This window comes from Lampetra fluviatilis, chromosome 13, assembly GCF_964198595.1.
Source record: "Lampetra fluviatilis chromosome 13, kcLamFluv1.1, whole genome shotgun sequence".
NCBI lineage: Eukaryota > Metazoa > Chordata > Hyperoartia > Petromyzontiformes > Petromyzontidae > Lampetra > Lampetra fluviatilis.
In genome coordinates this window covers 10,873,701-10,890,130 of record NC_136287.1, presented here as the reverse complement: position 1 = coordinate 10,890,130, position 16,430 = coordinate 10,873,701, and the positions used below count along the sequence as shown (strand labels likewise).

Below are 16,430 nucleotides of genomic sequence, written 5' to 3'. Positions count from 1 at the left end.
CGGTGTCAAGATCGGCCTCAGTGGAGGAGGCTCGTGAAGGACGCTACTGGGCAGTTGGAGGCAGTCGCCCTCCAACAACAACGGAGGGCGGAGGAGCGACGCTCACAACAACGAGCGGAGCGCCGGGTGGCTAAAGCACAGCAAGTTGGCACAGTAGGGGGCACAGGTGGTGCATCAGCCAGTCATCTCGGTCATCTCGGTCAGTCGACCCGTGGCACCTGGGTCTGCCCCGTGACCTCCTGCCAGCGGGCGTTCGACACTTCACGTGGCCTCAAGGTGCACATGGCCTGGCACAAGCGTCGTGGTGACGTCACCGCCACTTAGTGGCGAATGGCGGTTGTTGTTGTTGTTGTGTAGGTGTGTATGCAGGTGTGTGTGTAGGTGTGTGCATGTAGGTGTGTGTGTAGGTGTGTGTGACGCCGTGTGACGAGGGAGGGGGTAAAATTTTTTCCAAAATCACGTGACGTCATTTATGGACGGCCCCATACGTGTTCGCCATACCACTGTGTTCTGTGCCATGCTCAGCTGATTTAGATGCCTACTAACAGCACTTGCTTCAGCAAGTCTGCGGGGCCGTATGGACATCTGTTTCTGTGTGTGACTGCATGCGATTGCCTCTGCTTGTGTGCAGGCACAACTCTGCAATGCCTCGTTTAGACACGCGCACACACGTACACGAAAGGACGCGCACATGTTAATACAAAGACAAAGATCTCCCGTATAGCCTTAACAGACTGTAGGGGCAAGTGCTGTTAGCGAGCACCTATGACGGCCAGAACGGTACACGAGGAGGTGGGTGGCCAGCACCACGCCCGGCCGCCTTTGTCTCCCCAGTGGCGATGTTTACACACATGTTCATACATACACACACACACCCAACAGCATCTGCAAAGGCTGTTTAGTTGAATTGCTTAAAATAACATTCTCTGGGTCCGCCGGTTTTTCCCCTCCACATTTAGAAACACGTGTTGAGAGTGTTTGGCTGCTACTATACATTTCCGGACGACGATAAGACGCTTCGTTGAGCCCATAATTTGAGCCCAGGTCCATTCTGAACAAGAGCTACTTTATATAGCTTAGTGCGCCTTACCCGGTCGAATTAAAAAGTTAAGTTTTAGTTTTTAGCACGTGCGTACAGACATTTTGTAAGCCCACATTATGCTCACACAAAACTTCCGGGAATAAAAGCGCACACGCCACTTTTAAAATATGGTCAATGCATGCGGATCTCGCCAGAGTTAAATCTGGATATCTCTAGTAGGGCGACCACAGTGACGTAGTAACTATATTATCGTTGATTTGAAGCTTTCGTGACTGCAAGGATTCATACTCTTAGTTTTTTTCCCTAAGAGTATGATACAGTAAATCTAGCTGTGACGGTCCCACCTGATGACGGAGACTTGTGTTGCCTCCGAAACGTCGTGATTTATTATTTTATTTTTATTATTACTTTTATTGATGTTAATTTTATTATTATTTTACCTACGTAACTATATTATCGGCTCAGTGGGTGCAGCAATCGGTCAGATGGGGCCCCAAAACTGCTCTAATTAAATTAAAACAAAACGTGGAACGTTAATGTAAACCGCGCTGTAATTACGTTATTTTGTTCTTTTACACTGTTGTTGACACCGTATCTCATGTTGGTTGTCAAGAGGGGCCTAACTCGTAGATTTGGCCACCAGGAGGGGGGGGGGGAAGTCACCCCCCCCTCCCCATGCCCCCACTCTCGTTAAGCTACTGGGCGACCACCATGCATAAGAACAGGTGTCGTTGCTTTCTAGCCAAATGCCCAGAAATTTGGTGGCCCAGTCCTCGCCTGCATATGCCTCAGACTGCCAGGGCTCGCTGTCCAGCCCTCTGGCACCGTGGTTAGGTGCCTCAATTCGCCATCGGAAGGATAGAAAATCAAACTCTTGGCCAGAGATTGGCGTTGCCCATTATCCCTCTCGAGCCTATGGGATGAGCTTGCCGTTTGTGGAGGTCTCAAGAGGTTCGTCCCTGCCATGAGAATGTGCAATTTCCACCGCTGACTCAGGGCTGCCGATTGAGGCGTGCAGATTCAGGCACTGCCATTTTTTTCTCTCTTGACAGAGGGGTACACTGACTTTACTTTTAAAATTATCTGACAGCTCCACTGAGCGTGCCACTTCTGAGGCACAAAAAAACCCAGGACATATCATTGGAAAGGAATATCTCACAATTACAGAATCAGAATATGTACGCTTGAGGAATCCGATGAGTACTCTTAGGTTTTTTTTCGGTAAAGTCATGTAGGTAAAAAAAAATTAATCCGATGAGCTATGAAGAGTGGAGACGGCATGTGCGTGAATCGTCGTGAGCGCGGCGTATCATTACGCAACTGACAAAAACCGGGATTTTGAACGTTCCGGGAAGGCTTCACAGATTTTTCCAGGACAGCTCCTTCAAAAAGGGAGTTCAATCCTCGAACCAAAAAAAAACCCACCTGGGACGGGTGGCTGCCTATTCGTCTCCTCCCGTAAGCTCTCTCAGTGCGTGCGCCCCCCCCCCGCCCCCCCCCCCCGCCCATAGACGGCGTCATGTCGGTGGGCAAGTCCGTGCCGCCAGAGGCTCCCGCGTCGCGCCTGGTGGGCCCATCGGTGGCGGCGGGCCGGCGTGCGTGCGTGGAGCTCGTGTACCGCGTGAGCGGCGGTCCCCGCGCGGGCCTGGCGGCTCGGGCCCTCGTCCACGGAGCCTTCGTTGCGGCCGACGGGGCCGACGGTGCCGCCGCCGCCGTGTGGACGAGCGTCGCCCGGGGGGACGTGAACGACGAGGGCTGGCGCTTCGGGGCGTTCGACGTGGGCCCCTTTGACGAGCCCTTCCAGGTGAGGGTCGGCGAGCCGGGTGGCTTCGGCACGGCGACGGCGCGCGCTGCTCTGCGGTGTGTTTTCAGGTCGTGCTGCGTGATGCTCAGAGTGGACGTGTGCTGTTGTGTCGAATTTCTGTGGCGCCGTACGTAGCCCACCATGCAAATTGAAGGTGCGGGGAAGGCATTGGACTTCACAGTCAGCCAAAACGACTTAAAATGCATGCCAAAAAACTCACTGTTGGCAGGCACACTAAAGTTTATAACGTAACATTACGTAACCTTGTTTCTTGACTAAACTTTTATGTGCGCAGGATGTATGTATTGATGTTGAACTGTTTTGCACCGTATGTAGCCAACCATACTGATCGGAGGTGCGGGGAAGGACAACAAACTAGCCACAAAATCAGTTCTAAAGAAATTCGTTTTTAATCTAGAGTGAATCGTCAAATGATGTCTGACGGTTCGCTCCCTGTCCTGAGAGTTTCTTCTGAAACCGAATTCATGCGCCAGGAACTTGTTCAGGACATGGGCTCTCGAAGAAGCTCCCAGCATGTGCAGCTAAACGTCAGACATCACGATGAGCAGCACTTTGCAAAAACCGAAATGGCATCGGAGAGCTGTTGGGCACAACCCGAAAAAACGAGGGCAGAGGACATCGGCACTGTCCGAAAGGGAATGTCACTGTCATCCTGCTGTGGTGATGCTTCCTAACAGCAGTTGATCCAGTCCAACACATGTATGAATGATGATCGTGGACACGACGTGACCAGTGTATTACTCAGCATGCGCACGATGGGAAGCGATTTGACCTTGCAAGCTGACACTGTGCAGTTGGCTTAGGAATCCCACTTTGTCAAGGCCTCTCCCTTGCTGATGATATGCAATGAAGTAAAAACCAGTTTAGGTGTTTGTCTGGTTTACACCAGAGGTCGCAACCGGGTACCCGATATCCGTACCCTACCCGATACCCGGCTACCCGTACCCGGCCGGGTACGGGTACGGGTACCCGTTTGCGACCCTGGTGCGGCCGGGTACGGGTACGGGTAGGCCGTGAGTCACTGGTGAGTAACTGTTTGTCACTCATTTCCCAACGTCTTGTCTCTTCTCACAATTCAAGTTCCTAGAATCAACCCACCCGCGCCTGCAACATGGCTTCATCCCAGAGGTCGCAATCAGGTACCCGATACCCGTACCCTACCCGTACCCGGCCGGATACGGGTAGGGTACGGGTAGGGCCGGGTACGGGTACCCGTTTGCGACCCTGGTGCGGCCGGGTACGGGTAAGGAATCAAAACCCGTTTGCGACCTCTGGTTTACACTATTCATGACCGTGATTCTTTCGTTCACGAATACCAGTATGCTGTGGTGTGAATGGTATGTCAGTGTATAAAATGCGATTATGTATTTGCAAATGTGTTTATTTTTTGTAATTGTGTTCATTTATTTCAGCAGGAAGGGCCCAACGAGCCGTTAGGCTCGATTTCCTGGGCAGTCTTTGATGGTACAGAAGTTACCGCACGGTAGAGGTCTTCGGGTGAGAGGGGGGCAGGGGGTAGAATGTAGACTGGAACAGGGAAAACCCAACACCGCTCTTCCTCGGTTTAACACGTAGGCGTTCGCGACCAATATCATCAACAAATCTGGCTGCCGACTGATGATGCTGGTTGTAATTACTGGCGAAACATCGTACTCAGATTTTAAATGTTGTGGATTTCGTCTACAACACACCGTTGGCATGTTCTGCTTACGTGACAAACCTTACTAATTAGCTTTATTGGGTGGTTGTGGGTTTGTTTATTTACGCGCTATAACCCTGAAAAAAACGTACTTCTTGTTGCTCAGCCCCAGAGCGTTGTGGCTCGAGAGGTCCCGGCAACGGCTGTGCATGACGGCTCGGGGCAACTTCCCCTTGCGATTAACGCTCACGGCAGCGCCAGTCAGCCCCCCCCCCCACCTTTCACGTCTAAGCAAGAACAGATGCCCAGGAAACCTCTCCGAAGGAGTAAGCCTTCAAGATTTGCGACGCCGCCGCGGCCCATGTGATTTCCACGCCAGACACTCGAGACGCAAGCGATGACTGGTTTCTGCTGCGTGTGATTAATCACGCCGGCAATGAGAAAAACGTAAACACGTGCACTTACGTCCGCAATTGGCGTGGTTTCGTCTCGCTAAATTTAGTGAGCACCGCCTGCTACTTCTATAACCTTAGTGTAAGAGCCTGGGCACCTAACGGATGATAGAATTGCTAAAAATACAAGTAGTTGCGTGTATTTGTTGACAAAAGGTCCCTGTTTCCTGCATGATCCTTTTGTCCACTGCTGGTATGAAGTCCTCTTCACCCCCCCCCCACCGACACAATTGTCAATCATCGGGCTTGTTTGACCATACTTCACCACGCTGGTCAGTGCGGGTTAACAAAGGGCTGGTCAAAACCGGGCAGATATCAGTTGCCATTGATGGCAACCGTAAGCCAGGGATTCGAACTCGGGTTGCCGTTTCATCGCGCCGTGCGCTAACCACGGCGCCACGGCTCTTTCCGCCCGTTGAATCCTCAGCGTGGGTAATGCAGCAAATTGAACTTTCTCTGGTATGAATGTCGTTGCTTTTCTGGATTTTCCGTTTCGACCGGAGGCTTCAGCGGTGTCAAGAGCGCTGGAATGCTTGTCTGGCTGCACCAAGCAAGCGCCATCTATCATTGTTCTTAATTTATTCCCCAGATGCATGAACGTTTTGGACTGTGGTCTGGTTCGAAAAAATTAATTTATATACGCGTCAAGCTTATGCACGTATATGCCAATGACCAAATGTGCACACTGTCTTCGGATCTCAGAAGCTAAGCAGGTTGGGCCTGGGATAGGGCGTGTTTGGGTGACCACCAATCACAGAACAGAGAGCAAAGGAGCGAGTGCACCAGGATCCACTGTTGTACGGTTCTTCTATGCTCCAGCGTCCATGTCCCCAGCCATCACCAACTCGGACTTACCAGCGTGGTGACGTTATTGTGAGCTTACCCCCTTGGCTGGCATGGCGTGGGGCAGCCCTCATCCAGCAGTGGATTGGCAAAAGGGCTGTGCATATGTACCAGTTGCATGTACGTACGTGTAACACGTAGGCTTTCGCGACCAAATCTGGCTGTCGCCTGATGAAGCTAGTTGTGATTACTGGCGAAACGTCGTACTCAGATTGTAAATGTTGTGGCTTGGCTCTCCGACACACCGGTGTGCTGTACTAGTGGCGAATTGGCATTTTCTGTTTGCGTGACAACCCTTACTAGTCGGCTGTGTCGGGTGGTGGCGGGTTTTAACGACACATTTATATATTTACGCGATCTAACCCAAAAAAAACCTCTGTTATGGATGTATGTACGGCCTGAAGCATATTCCCCTTCCACATGCTGTACATTATGCATTACATGCACACCAGAGTAGAGCATTTAAAAAAAGACAAGCATATGTAGTATTTATAGCAATTTCCTGTAATACATGTGCATGGAAATTCCATGAATGCTCACTCGCAACATATCTGCCCCGCACTCTCTATTCATTAAGCGTGGGCATAGCTCCTCCAGTCAATCCCACCACCCCCAGGATTCTGAACACTTTGCATCGTAAAGACCGACTTTGAACGGCCACGTTTGGTGTGAACCATTCGATTGTGATACAATTCCAATTTGAGTAATCATCCCAATGGGATCGCCTCACAAGACGCTGTGCTGAACTGGAATAAAAAACATTGTGAAAAGGTAATTCAAATCGGCAGCTCAGCAGTTAGCGCACGGCCGGGCCTCCTCGAGGTAGACTCGGCCTTAAATGAGTACTCGGTGCGGTGTGTAAACATCTGCATTGATCAGAAAAAGGTGGCCGGACTTGGAGTTGGCCAAACCACTCCCTTGTGCGCCGTGTCAGCCCTTAATAGGCGCTCACTAACAACACTTGTCTCAACAATCTATCCAGGCTACATCGGGGTATCCTAGTCTTTTGTATGTACATTGTGTCCCTGCGTGTCTCGCCTTTTTGTTCTTTCTTTCTATGTTTGTAGCTCATAAAAATGCTAAGAAAAATACATTTTATGACGAAAACTGCATGTTTATTGAAACATTTCTCAGATGCTGTCATAGGATGTCACGTGTAAAGCAGTGAAACCACACAGCATGCATTATATGAGCTCAGGAACGTGTCAGCTGTCACATTTGCACACATTCATTGTCTCGAGTTTCACGGGTTTCTTCAGTGTCGTCACCCAGCTCAGTGACTTTTGGCCGGATCTCACAATGAGTATCTGGAAACTGAATCCCACATGTTTCTTGTTGGTAGAAATGTTGCATTGTATCATACACGCAGGCATGTATGATAATTGTTTTTTTACTCTTTCATCTGGCAACAAAACTGACACCTTTTTTTTACAAGGAGTCATGTTTGCATAGACCACAATACCTGCAGTCGTAATGCAAACAAAAAACATAACTCTGATAATGTATGCACTGTCCTTGAAGTTGATTGGTCCACACCCGAGACGGCTTTCCTTAGAGCCTAGTCTCACGTGGTGTTGGACCAGATGACGCCAAAAGGCGCATGTATTTAACATGTTTCACAAGGTAGAGCTGCTGTTTATTTAACTTTTCTACAATTTATCGAAATTCTTTAACTACAGCCAAATACGAGAACTGCATCAGTGTGTGTGTGTGTGCCAGTGGTTATCACGTTGTGGGGAGCGGTAGTGTAGCGGTTAGCCAACACCGGTGACGATCATCTGAACCGGTCCTGGGCCTCCCCTAGGTCGACTCAGCCTCAAATTAGTACCTGGTGCTGTGTGTAATCATCGCCACTGGGGAGACAAAGGCGGCCGGGCGTGGTGCTGGACACCCACCCCCTCGTGTGCCGTGCCGGCGTTCATAGGTGCTCGCTAACAGCACTTGCCCCTACAGTCTGTGAAGGCTTTACGGGGGATCTTTGTCTTTTATTTACAGCATGAGTCACCGTGTCAGTCTCCAAAGATTGGGTTTGTGAATTCAGCAAGTACTGCCACCCCCCCCCCACCAAAAAATAAAAACAATAACGGCATGACTCGTGTTATAAGTTCATAATTGTGTTGGCTTGAGGCTTCCCACCAATTCCAACCACCGTCGCAATTCGACACCAGCACGGTGGGCACCTGTCAACGATTTCAGCAACGCGCTTAAACGTTTCCATCCAGGTTGTCAGACCCAAGCCCCTTTGTCAACGTAGGAGCTGTGGGTGAGGCAAGCAGCAGGGGTTGACGGGGGGCTGCTCACGCGATTTGCCTTCCCCATTGGGCCCATCACACTCTCGGCTCAACTCGAAAGCTCAACTCAGTTTCAATCGGCCTGCAGCTAAACTGGCTCCTGACGAGTGCGTGCGCGCCCAACTCGAGGACGAACTCGCCAGGCGAATTGCCGTTCGCCCAGTGGGCCGGTGCAATGACGGCAAGAGGGGCAGAAGGGTATGCATGTATGTACTATGTTGAACTTCTTCCGCAACGTACGTAGCCAACCGTGCTAGTCGAAGGTGCGGGGGGAAGGGCAACAAACTAAGCAGCTTCAACAATCTCTGTAGACAAACTTCAGATCTAGATTGTAGGCATACTATTTGGGTCTTTCGGTAAAGTCACGTAGATAGAAAAAATAATAAAATGATTTTTCAAAAATTCACGACGTTTCGATCGCAACACAAACCAGAGGTGTGGACTCGAGTCATGCGACTTGGACTCGAGTCAGACTCGAGTCATGATTTTGATGACTTCAGACTCGACTTGGACTTGCCTCATCTTTGACTCGACTTGACTCGGGACTCGAGAGCAAAGACTTGAGACTTACTTGTGACTTGCACAACAATGACTTTGTCCCACCTCTGACACAAACAATCGTCCTCAGGTGAGGCAGGGAGAAATGCAGCGAGAGAGCTGCTGCAGCCAAAGGTTATAAAGGTCTGAGATGGGCACAACCCAAGGGTAAGTGTGCGGGGCTAGAGATGGAATTTGCAAGTAAATGTAAGATCGCAGAGCTAGGCATACCTCGGCTAATCATGTTTGCATTAACCACCAGATTTCACCTCTGTAGGTTATACGGGCGTGTAAGAGAGCAGAACGTCTGGTCTGCCATTTTGGCGGTTATTAATTGAAAGGGTGATTTAGGGCATTGGGCTGGCCGGGTGCCACGTGGAGTTACCGCCGCTGCAGATGTTGCCGCTGCCTGCGCTGGTTCGGCGGTGGCCGTACCGTGGCCAAGACGGGAGCCTGCAGAGACACTGTAACGCCGTGGAAGGGTGCCAACGTGTCCCATGCCGACTGAAGAAACAACACTGAAATCCGCGTAACACTCCGCTGAAGTGCGTGCGCATTTGCGTTGTGTTTCAATGCACGTTTCTGTTTTTTTTTTAATCGTCTGGGGGCAGTGAGACGTGTCTTTTTTGCACGTCGGTTTGAGTCTAGACTGCTCAGCTGGCAATAACCGCATCGTCAGCAGTGGTCGTCCTACGGAGTGACCAAGCACTGCCGTAGGAATGTGGCATTTCGGTCCTTGGTAGGGGTGGAGATAAGCAAAGCCCAACGATTGTGTGCGCACAAGGGCACTTGGTAATTACTGGTTGAGCAACAATGACGCCGCTTGTGAGATTGTGATTTCAGGTCAGGTTCCCGAGTCCAAGCTCAGTCCACCGTCCCTCCAAGATGAATAAAATAGCACATTTACATGCTCAAAGCTTTCGTGACTGCAGGAATTCATATTCTTGGTTCTTTCGGTAAAGTCACGCAGATTGAAAATTAAATAAAAATAACAGATAATAAAATTAAATAAAAATGAAGACCGCTTGTGTTGCGATCGAAACTTCGTGGGTTTTTTTTTGCTTTTATTATTTTCAATGTATTATATTTTTGTTATTTTATTATCTGTTATTTTTATTTTCTATCTACGTGACTTTACCGAAAGAACCAAGAATACATTTACATACCTCAGATTGCAGCACATGGTGATTTGGGTCTGCAAAACAGGTGATTTAGGATTTCCACCACTGGCTCAGGACCGCGAGTGGAGATGAAGCTCCACAATTATTTGAGCGTGGAGGTTCATTTAAAACAAATAATTGCACCACTTTGTTCATCCACTGCTGGCTTGTATGTACATACGTTTAACTTCTTTTGCTCCATACCAGCCCTTGCAAAGTGTTCGTCCAGGGACCGGTTCGGATATCACTCGTCGCTAATGTTTACCGTGACTGGAAATCGAACGCAAGTCACCGAGTTCACAAATCAGTGCACAATGCATTTCACCACTGCTCCCCCCCCCCCCCCGAGCAGAGAGGTACTTTAACATTTAGTAATTGAATAGGTTTTTTAAAAAATCGGTGAAAAACCTACTTGCATTACTGCTGCTAATGAACAGCAAACCTCCGGCCCTCCTGGTGCACATGCGCTTTCAAATAATGGCCACGTCTCTCCCGTGGTCCACCAACCTCGCCTCCGTGTCACCGGATGACAGGCGCGGGCAGCCGCCACGTGACACGCGCCGTCTCCTTCACCGCCTCCTTACTCCCACAGCTGGTGTTCGAGGCTACGCTGAGCGAGGGAGCTGTGGTGGTGGCGATAGAGGAAATCAGCCTCTCGGACAGGTTCTGCCTGGGTGAGACTCGCCCCCCACTGCTCGCTTTACACAGCCCGTCCCCCCCATCGCTTCTGGCCACACATGTGGTTGTGATTGTCCGTGTCTCCTGTCGTGTTCTGTGTAAGTGCTGCTGTTTACCCCCCCACCTCCACCCTATCCATGAGTGACCCAACTTTCCTGTGCACTCCCCTACCCCCAAGTCTCGTTTGTGCTGCTTCCTCTCTACCCCCCATAGCTCGTGGTTTTGGCTCACCGAGACGTTTACTTCTGACACGGCATTTTCTTGAGCGTAGTCAAAAAAAGGGCAGGGGTTGTATTACCGTGATGTCACGGGGTCATTCTGTTCTTGATGGCCGGTTCGAGTAACCTGTGGAGGTGGTGGTATCGTGTGTGCAAGTGTGCGCTCCCGCGAACGGCACTGGCCCAAACTAGTCTGTTGTTGGGCCATGCAGGGCATCGTTATCGTTACGTCTGGGGAGCGGTGGCGCAGTGGTTAGCACGCTGCGCTGCAAGCCGGAGGACCGACTTTGATTATCTGAGCACCCCCGTGTTTGCCTTACGATGTGCTCGCTAGCAGCAGTTACCCCAACAGTCTGTTATAAGCTATACAGGGAGTCGTTGGCATGTATGACACCTACCTATTCACGTGTAAATCTATTTTTATGTATCTCTTATTCAGGTAGGTAAAGAGTACACTTTGGGTCTTTCGGTAAAGTCACGTAGATAGAACAATAAAAATAAATCACGACGTTTCAATCGCAACTTAAGCAATCGTCTGAAAAAATAGAGCAGGCGAACTGCTGAGGCAGGAGAAATATATTTTTTCACCTGAAACGTCGTGAGTTTTATTTTATTTTTCTATCTACGTGACTTTACCGAAAGACCCAAAAGAGTATGAATTCCTGCAGCCACGAAAGCTTTAAGTCAAGATTTAGGTACAGAGTGTTTTGTAATACACATTTTCAGCTGTATAGGTATTTTTTGTTTGCATATTTCCACTTTCCATGCATTTCTTTGTGCTCACGCATACTGTGCCACGGTGGCGAGATGTCAACTACCTCACCTGGTTCTAGATTTGAAGCTTTCGTGACTGCAAGGAATCATATTCTTAGGTTTTTTCGGTAAAGTCACGTAGGTAAAACATCAAAATTAATGAAAATAAAATAAAACAAAAAATCACGACGTTTCGGAGGCAACACAAGTCTCCGTCATCAGGTGGGACCGTCACAGCCGAATTAGCTGCATCAAGTGAGGCAATGATTCAAGATGTAATCCCTTATAAGCCGATGAGTTGTACTAACATTCTGATGAGCTCCCCCCCCCTCTCCTCCCCCCTTCAACTTGCTTATAAGGGATTACATCTTGAATCATTGCCTCACTTGATGCAGCTAATTCGGCTGTGACGGTCCCACCTGATGACGGAGACTTGTGTTGCCTCCGAAACGTCGTGATTTTTTGTTTTATTTTATTTTATGTTCATTAATTTTGATGTTTTACCTACGTGACTTTAGCGAAAAAACCTAAGAATATACCTCACCTGGTATACAGGAGGTTGTGAATTCCGTCCCGACTCTGACTCCTCTATATTTGGAGTTTGCATGTCTCTCTCCCTGTAGTCGTGTTGATTTTTTTCTCCGGGTCCTCCAATTAATCCCCTTCACATTTAGAATCAACATGCGTTTAGAGTATATGGCTGCTATACATTTACACATGATAAGCCACTTCGTTGAGCTATCATTTGTGGCCAGGGTCTCTTCTAAAATAGAGCTACATAGCTCAGTGGGCCTTACCGGGTGAAATATAAATAGTTGCGTTGTATACGTCTCCACACTCGGCGTGCCGTACGATCGGTGTGCTTGAGGCTCGTCAGCGGTGACCGCCTCCGCCGTGCGAGTGCAGCGTGCGGCTTCGAGGAGGAGCACCTGTGCGGCTACGAGAACGAGGCGGAGGAGGAGGCGTCGTGGGCCATGCGAGGGGGCGGGCGACGCTACCCGGCACTTTACAACCGACCCATGGACCACGACAGCTTCCTGAGCCAGCAGGGTGAGTGGCTCACTCGGACCGCAAGTCACGAACGCAAAAGCCACCGCCAAGACCTCGGATCGACATTCCCCGTCGATCCGTCCTCCATGGACGTGGGCCATCAGCTCCGTCAGTGCACGTCAACGGTACCACCGCACAATACGATCGGGGTTCGCAATTGCTCTAGAGACACGGACGTGCACGGTCCTGTGTTTGTTGTTTTCAATGAGCTAATAGGTATACCGAGCCTCTCCCTGCTGCGCGGGGTCGTGGAGGTTACTTTGACCATGCTTCACATGGCCGGTCGGCGTGTGGCCTGGTGAGAACGAGGGACGCATAGACGATGCATATTAGCACAGTAAAACGATGGATTCTGCTGCAGCCTATAACACCTGTTTAATACGTGGTGGTCGCCCATCCGAGCACTATCCACGCTCAATCCTGCTCAGCTTTCCGAGATCTAGTGCGATAGGGAAAAAAAGTCTGGTGATTTGGTCATAGGGCGTCTAGACACTTAGTTACACGAATTATCCCAAGGAAAAGCGTTTCGCTATGTTAAGTCCATTGGCCAATTGCCGCACGGGAAAATAAGTTTTCCTCCCAGCATATGTCACCAGCAGGCAAAGCGTGGACTCGTTTCACCTTCTCGAGTCTCGTCTGCAGGGTTTTGGTTGCTACAGCAGTGCTTCACGGCATCAGCAGCAACACTCTGTTGGCGGGCTGGGGGAAGAGGGGGGGGTTCTATGAGAGTTGTGAGAGGCAGGAGACAAATAAACTCCAATGCAGTGCAGCTGAGAATGAGTCCAGCATGGAGGGAATGAGTCCAGCATGGAGGGAATGAGTCCAGCATGGAGGGAATGAGTCCAACATGGAGAGAATGAGTCCAGCATGGAGAGAATGAGTTCAGAATGGAGAGAATGAGTCCATCATGGACAGAATGAGTCCATCATGGAGGGAATGAGTCCATCATGGAGGGAATGAGTCCATCATGGAGGGAATGAGTTCAGAATAGAGAGAATGAGTCCATCATGGACAGAATGAGTCCATCATAGAGGGAATGAGTCCATCATGGACAGAATGAGTCCATCATGGAGAGAATGAGTCCATCATGGAGGGAATGAGTCCGATCATGGAGGGAATGAGTTCAGAATAGAGAGAACGAGTCCATCATGGAGGGAATGAGTCCATCATGGAGGGAATGAGTTCAGAATAGAGAGAACGAGTCCAGCATGGAGGGAATGAGTCCATCATGGAGGGAATGAGTTCAGAATAGAGAGAATGAGTCCATCATGGAGGGAACGAGTCCATCATGGAGGGAATGAGTCCATCATGGAGGGAATGAGTCCATCGTAGGCAGAGGAGAGCGTCACGCGAGAGCGTCTGGTGAGGCCACAGAGAACGTTCCAGACGACGGGAGCAGTCGAGGGAATCTACTGACCTCCTCCCAGATTTGAAGCTTTCGTGACTGCAAAGATTAATATTCTTAGGTTTTTTCGGTAAAGTCACGTAGGTAAAAACAAGTAAACCCGTAAAAACAAAGTTTTTCACTATAAATCCTTTATATGCGTGGCATCGGGGCGGCTAGAGTCCTCTCGTCCTCTGGCTTAAGATGGCTGCCACCTATGGGTCAGATGATTGTCTGGCAGCATGAAACAATTGGTAATTAAATATAAAAAAAATTCCCTAAACAGTGTAAAATTTAGGAAATTTTTCTTCACGAAAATGCAATGTCACGCACAACGAGTCTGTGTGCAAAATGTCAACTCGATTGGATCACGGGAAGTGGGTTAAAAAACGACCGAAAGATTTGCACGGTCCTAAGCAAGCAAGCGAACTTAATATAAAGGATTTTAAAAAGTTAAAGACGGAGGCTTGTGTTGCCTCCGAAACGTCGTGATTTTTTACTTTTTTTTTACCTACGTGACTTTACCGAAAAAAACTAAGAATATGACCTCCTCCCATTGAGCGCAGGTTGTCTGGAGGTTTCAACAGAAGGCCTTGGTTTTCTGGTGCGGAGGACACATGGACACATGGCAGGGGTGGTTGGGGGGGTTGGAGTGAGATGAGAAGGGAGAGGTAGGTAGGAGCCAGTGTAAGGATCTGTTCTTGAGACCGCGGGCAACAACAGGGTGAGCTGCTCCCACAATTGCTTCTTCCCCCCCCCTCCTTTTTCAGCGATGGGATTTTAAACCATTTTAATATCAGGAGTTCTCTGGCGCCGTCAGCAAGCGAATGAAAACAAACACCGAGGGGCAACGTGAAGCGGGCAAAGGTTCAACGTCAAAAAAAATACGTCCCCGTCAAATGCATCACTTACCTGCAGCACTCCTTTCTGATGAGCAAAACATCCTGAATCTGGACAAAAAATAACACTTTCCGAGACGCAGAGCCTTTCAATCTAACAACGGTTATATAATTTGCTCCTCTTGGGGGTCGGGGGGGGTGGGAAGTTTCGAGATATTTTAAAACTTCTTTCACGGCTGGGCATCATTACCACACAGTTGTCCGCGACTCGGGAGCCGGAGCTTTGACACGGTGACCTGCAGAGCCATGTGCCCGCCCACACGATGATTCGTTATCGTCGTCTGTCCCTCTGAGCTGAGAGTGGAGCCTCAGTCTCACCCCGCTCACCCCGTCATCACGCTGATTTATAAACACCCTTCGCAGGCGCCTCGGCGTCTAATCCACTTGAAGTGATTTTTCTCTTGTTTTCAACTGACGGCCGTTTTTTGTTGGCTGTGCCTCATCACCGACAACACTGTGGCTTGGTAAACAGAGAGTATTGTCACTTGATGATGGGTTTGCGTGAGTGGTTGTGACGGTGAGTTGTCCGTGCACTGCACCACGACACCAAGTGGAAACGTAAGCGGATCTAGACACTTTCCAGGGGGAAAGGCAGTCCCAAAATTTCAAGATTTTAACATGGAGCCCGACATTAAAAATAAAAACATTTAATGTTTTTTCTCTTCTAACAACAATAACTTAGCCATTTTAGTAATCTCAAAACGGAGGGGTGGGGGGGGCATCACCCGCTGCCCCCTACTTGGCTATGATTAGAAACTGGAATCTGAAAATATGAATACGAACATAGCCTTCTCTCGACCAACCAGTATAACATGAGTACCTGATGGGTGGTAGGGAGGGAAACGTGACGGGGTAATTGTGTGCACGTGGTATCTTGCTCGCTGTGCCGCCTTTGATTGGCGCTAACTTATAGAAAATTGCCCCAACAGTCTGTAACGTGAAATGTGTGCATAAACTTTTTTAGTTGCATACACGCGGATTGGCGGTGCAGTGCTTCGTGCAACTCGCTTCATACCTGGCGGCTTGAGTTTGACTCACTGCCAGTTGCTCACACAAGTGATGAGTGATATCTGAACTGCTGCTTGGCCTCCCCATAGGTCCACTCGTTATAAATGATTAGCGGGTACCACGAACACTCACCAGCACCGCGGAGAGATAGGTGGCCAGCCACGGTGCTGGTTGCACACATCCCCTTGTGTGTCGTGCCGGATTTAATAGGTGCTCACCAACAGCACTTTGCCCCAGCAGTCTTTGTGAGTTGTACGGCGGTCTTCGCGTGTGTTTTTGTTGCTGTTGGTTATTGTGTGTGTGTGTTTTTCCCTTGTGTAATTTGGCATTTTAAATCGGAGTGACATCAAATTTATCACGGTTGTCAGCAAAGTCCCTTCCAGATTTCATTAAGATTAAGGAGACTGATCACATTGAAAATATAAAAAAATCCCTCCACAGATGTGGCCCATGAGCTGTTTACGATATATTACCTTATTTGTCCAATTGCCAACCAGTTTCAGAGACTGCACTTCGAAAGGGACTTTGAGAAAGAACATCTTGACAGCGTGAATTTTATTAGACTGTAAATTTACTTCATTTAACATTTTTTGCCGAGCCTTATGTAAGTTAAGTTAAACAAAACACAAATTAATAGGAAACAAACCAGTT

General features: G+C 49.1%; 1 protein-coding gene across 1 annotated transcript in view; it reads left to right on the top strand.

Annotated features, from left to right (window-relative positions):
- Nucleotides 1–16,430, top strand: part of MAMDC2 (MAM domain containing 2) — a 44,007-nt gene that overhangs the window by 7,338 nt on the left and 20,239 nt on the right. The window contains exons 3-5 of the mRNA XM_078861899.1: nucleotides 2,554–2,846; nucleotides 10,382–10,463; nucleotides 12,345–12,488. Coding sequence (XP_078718025.1) covers nucleotides 2,554–2,846; nucleotides 10,382–10,463; nucleotides 12,345–12,488 — 519 coding nt within the window. The remainder of the gene's footprint in view (nucleotides 1–2,553; nucleotides 2,847–10,381; nucleotides 10,464–12,344; nucleotides 12,489–16,430) is intronic.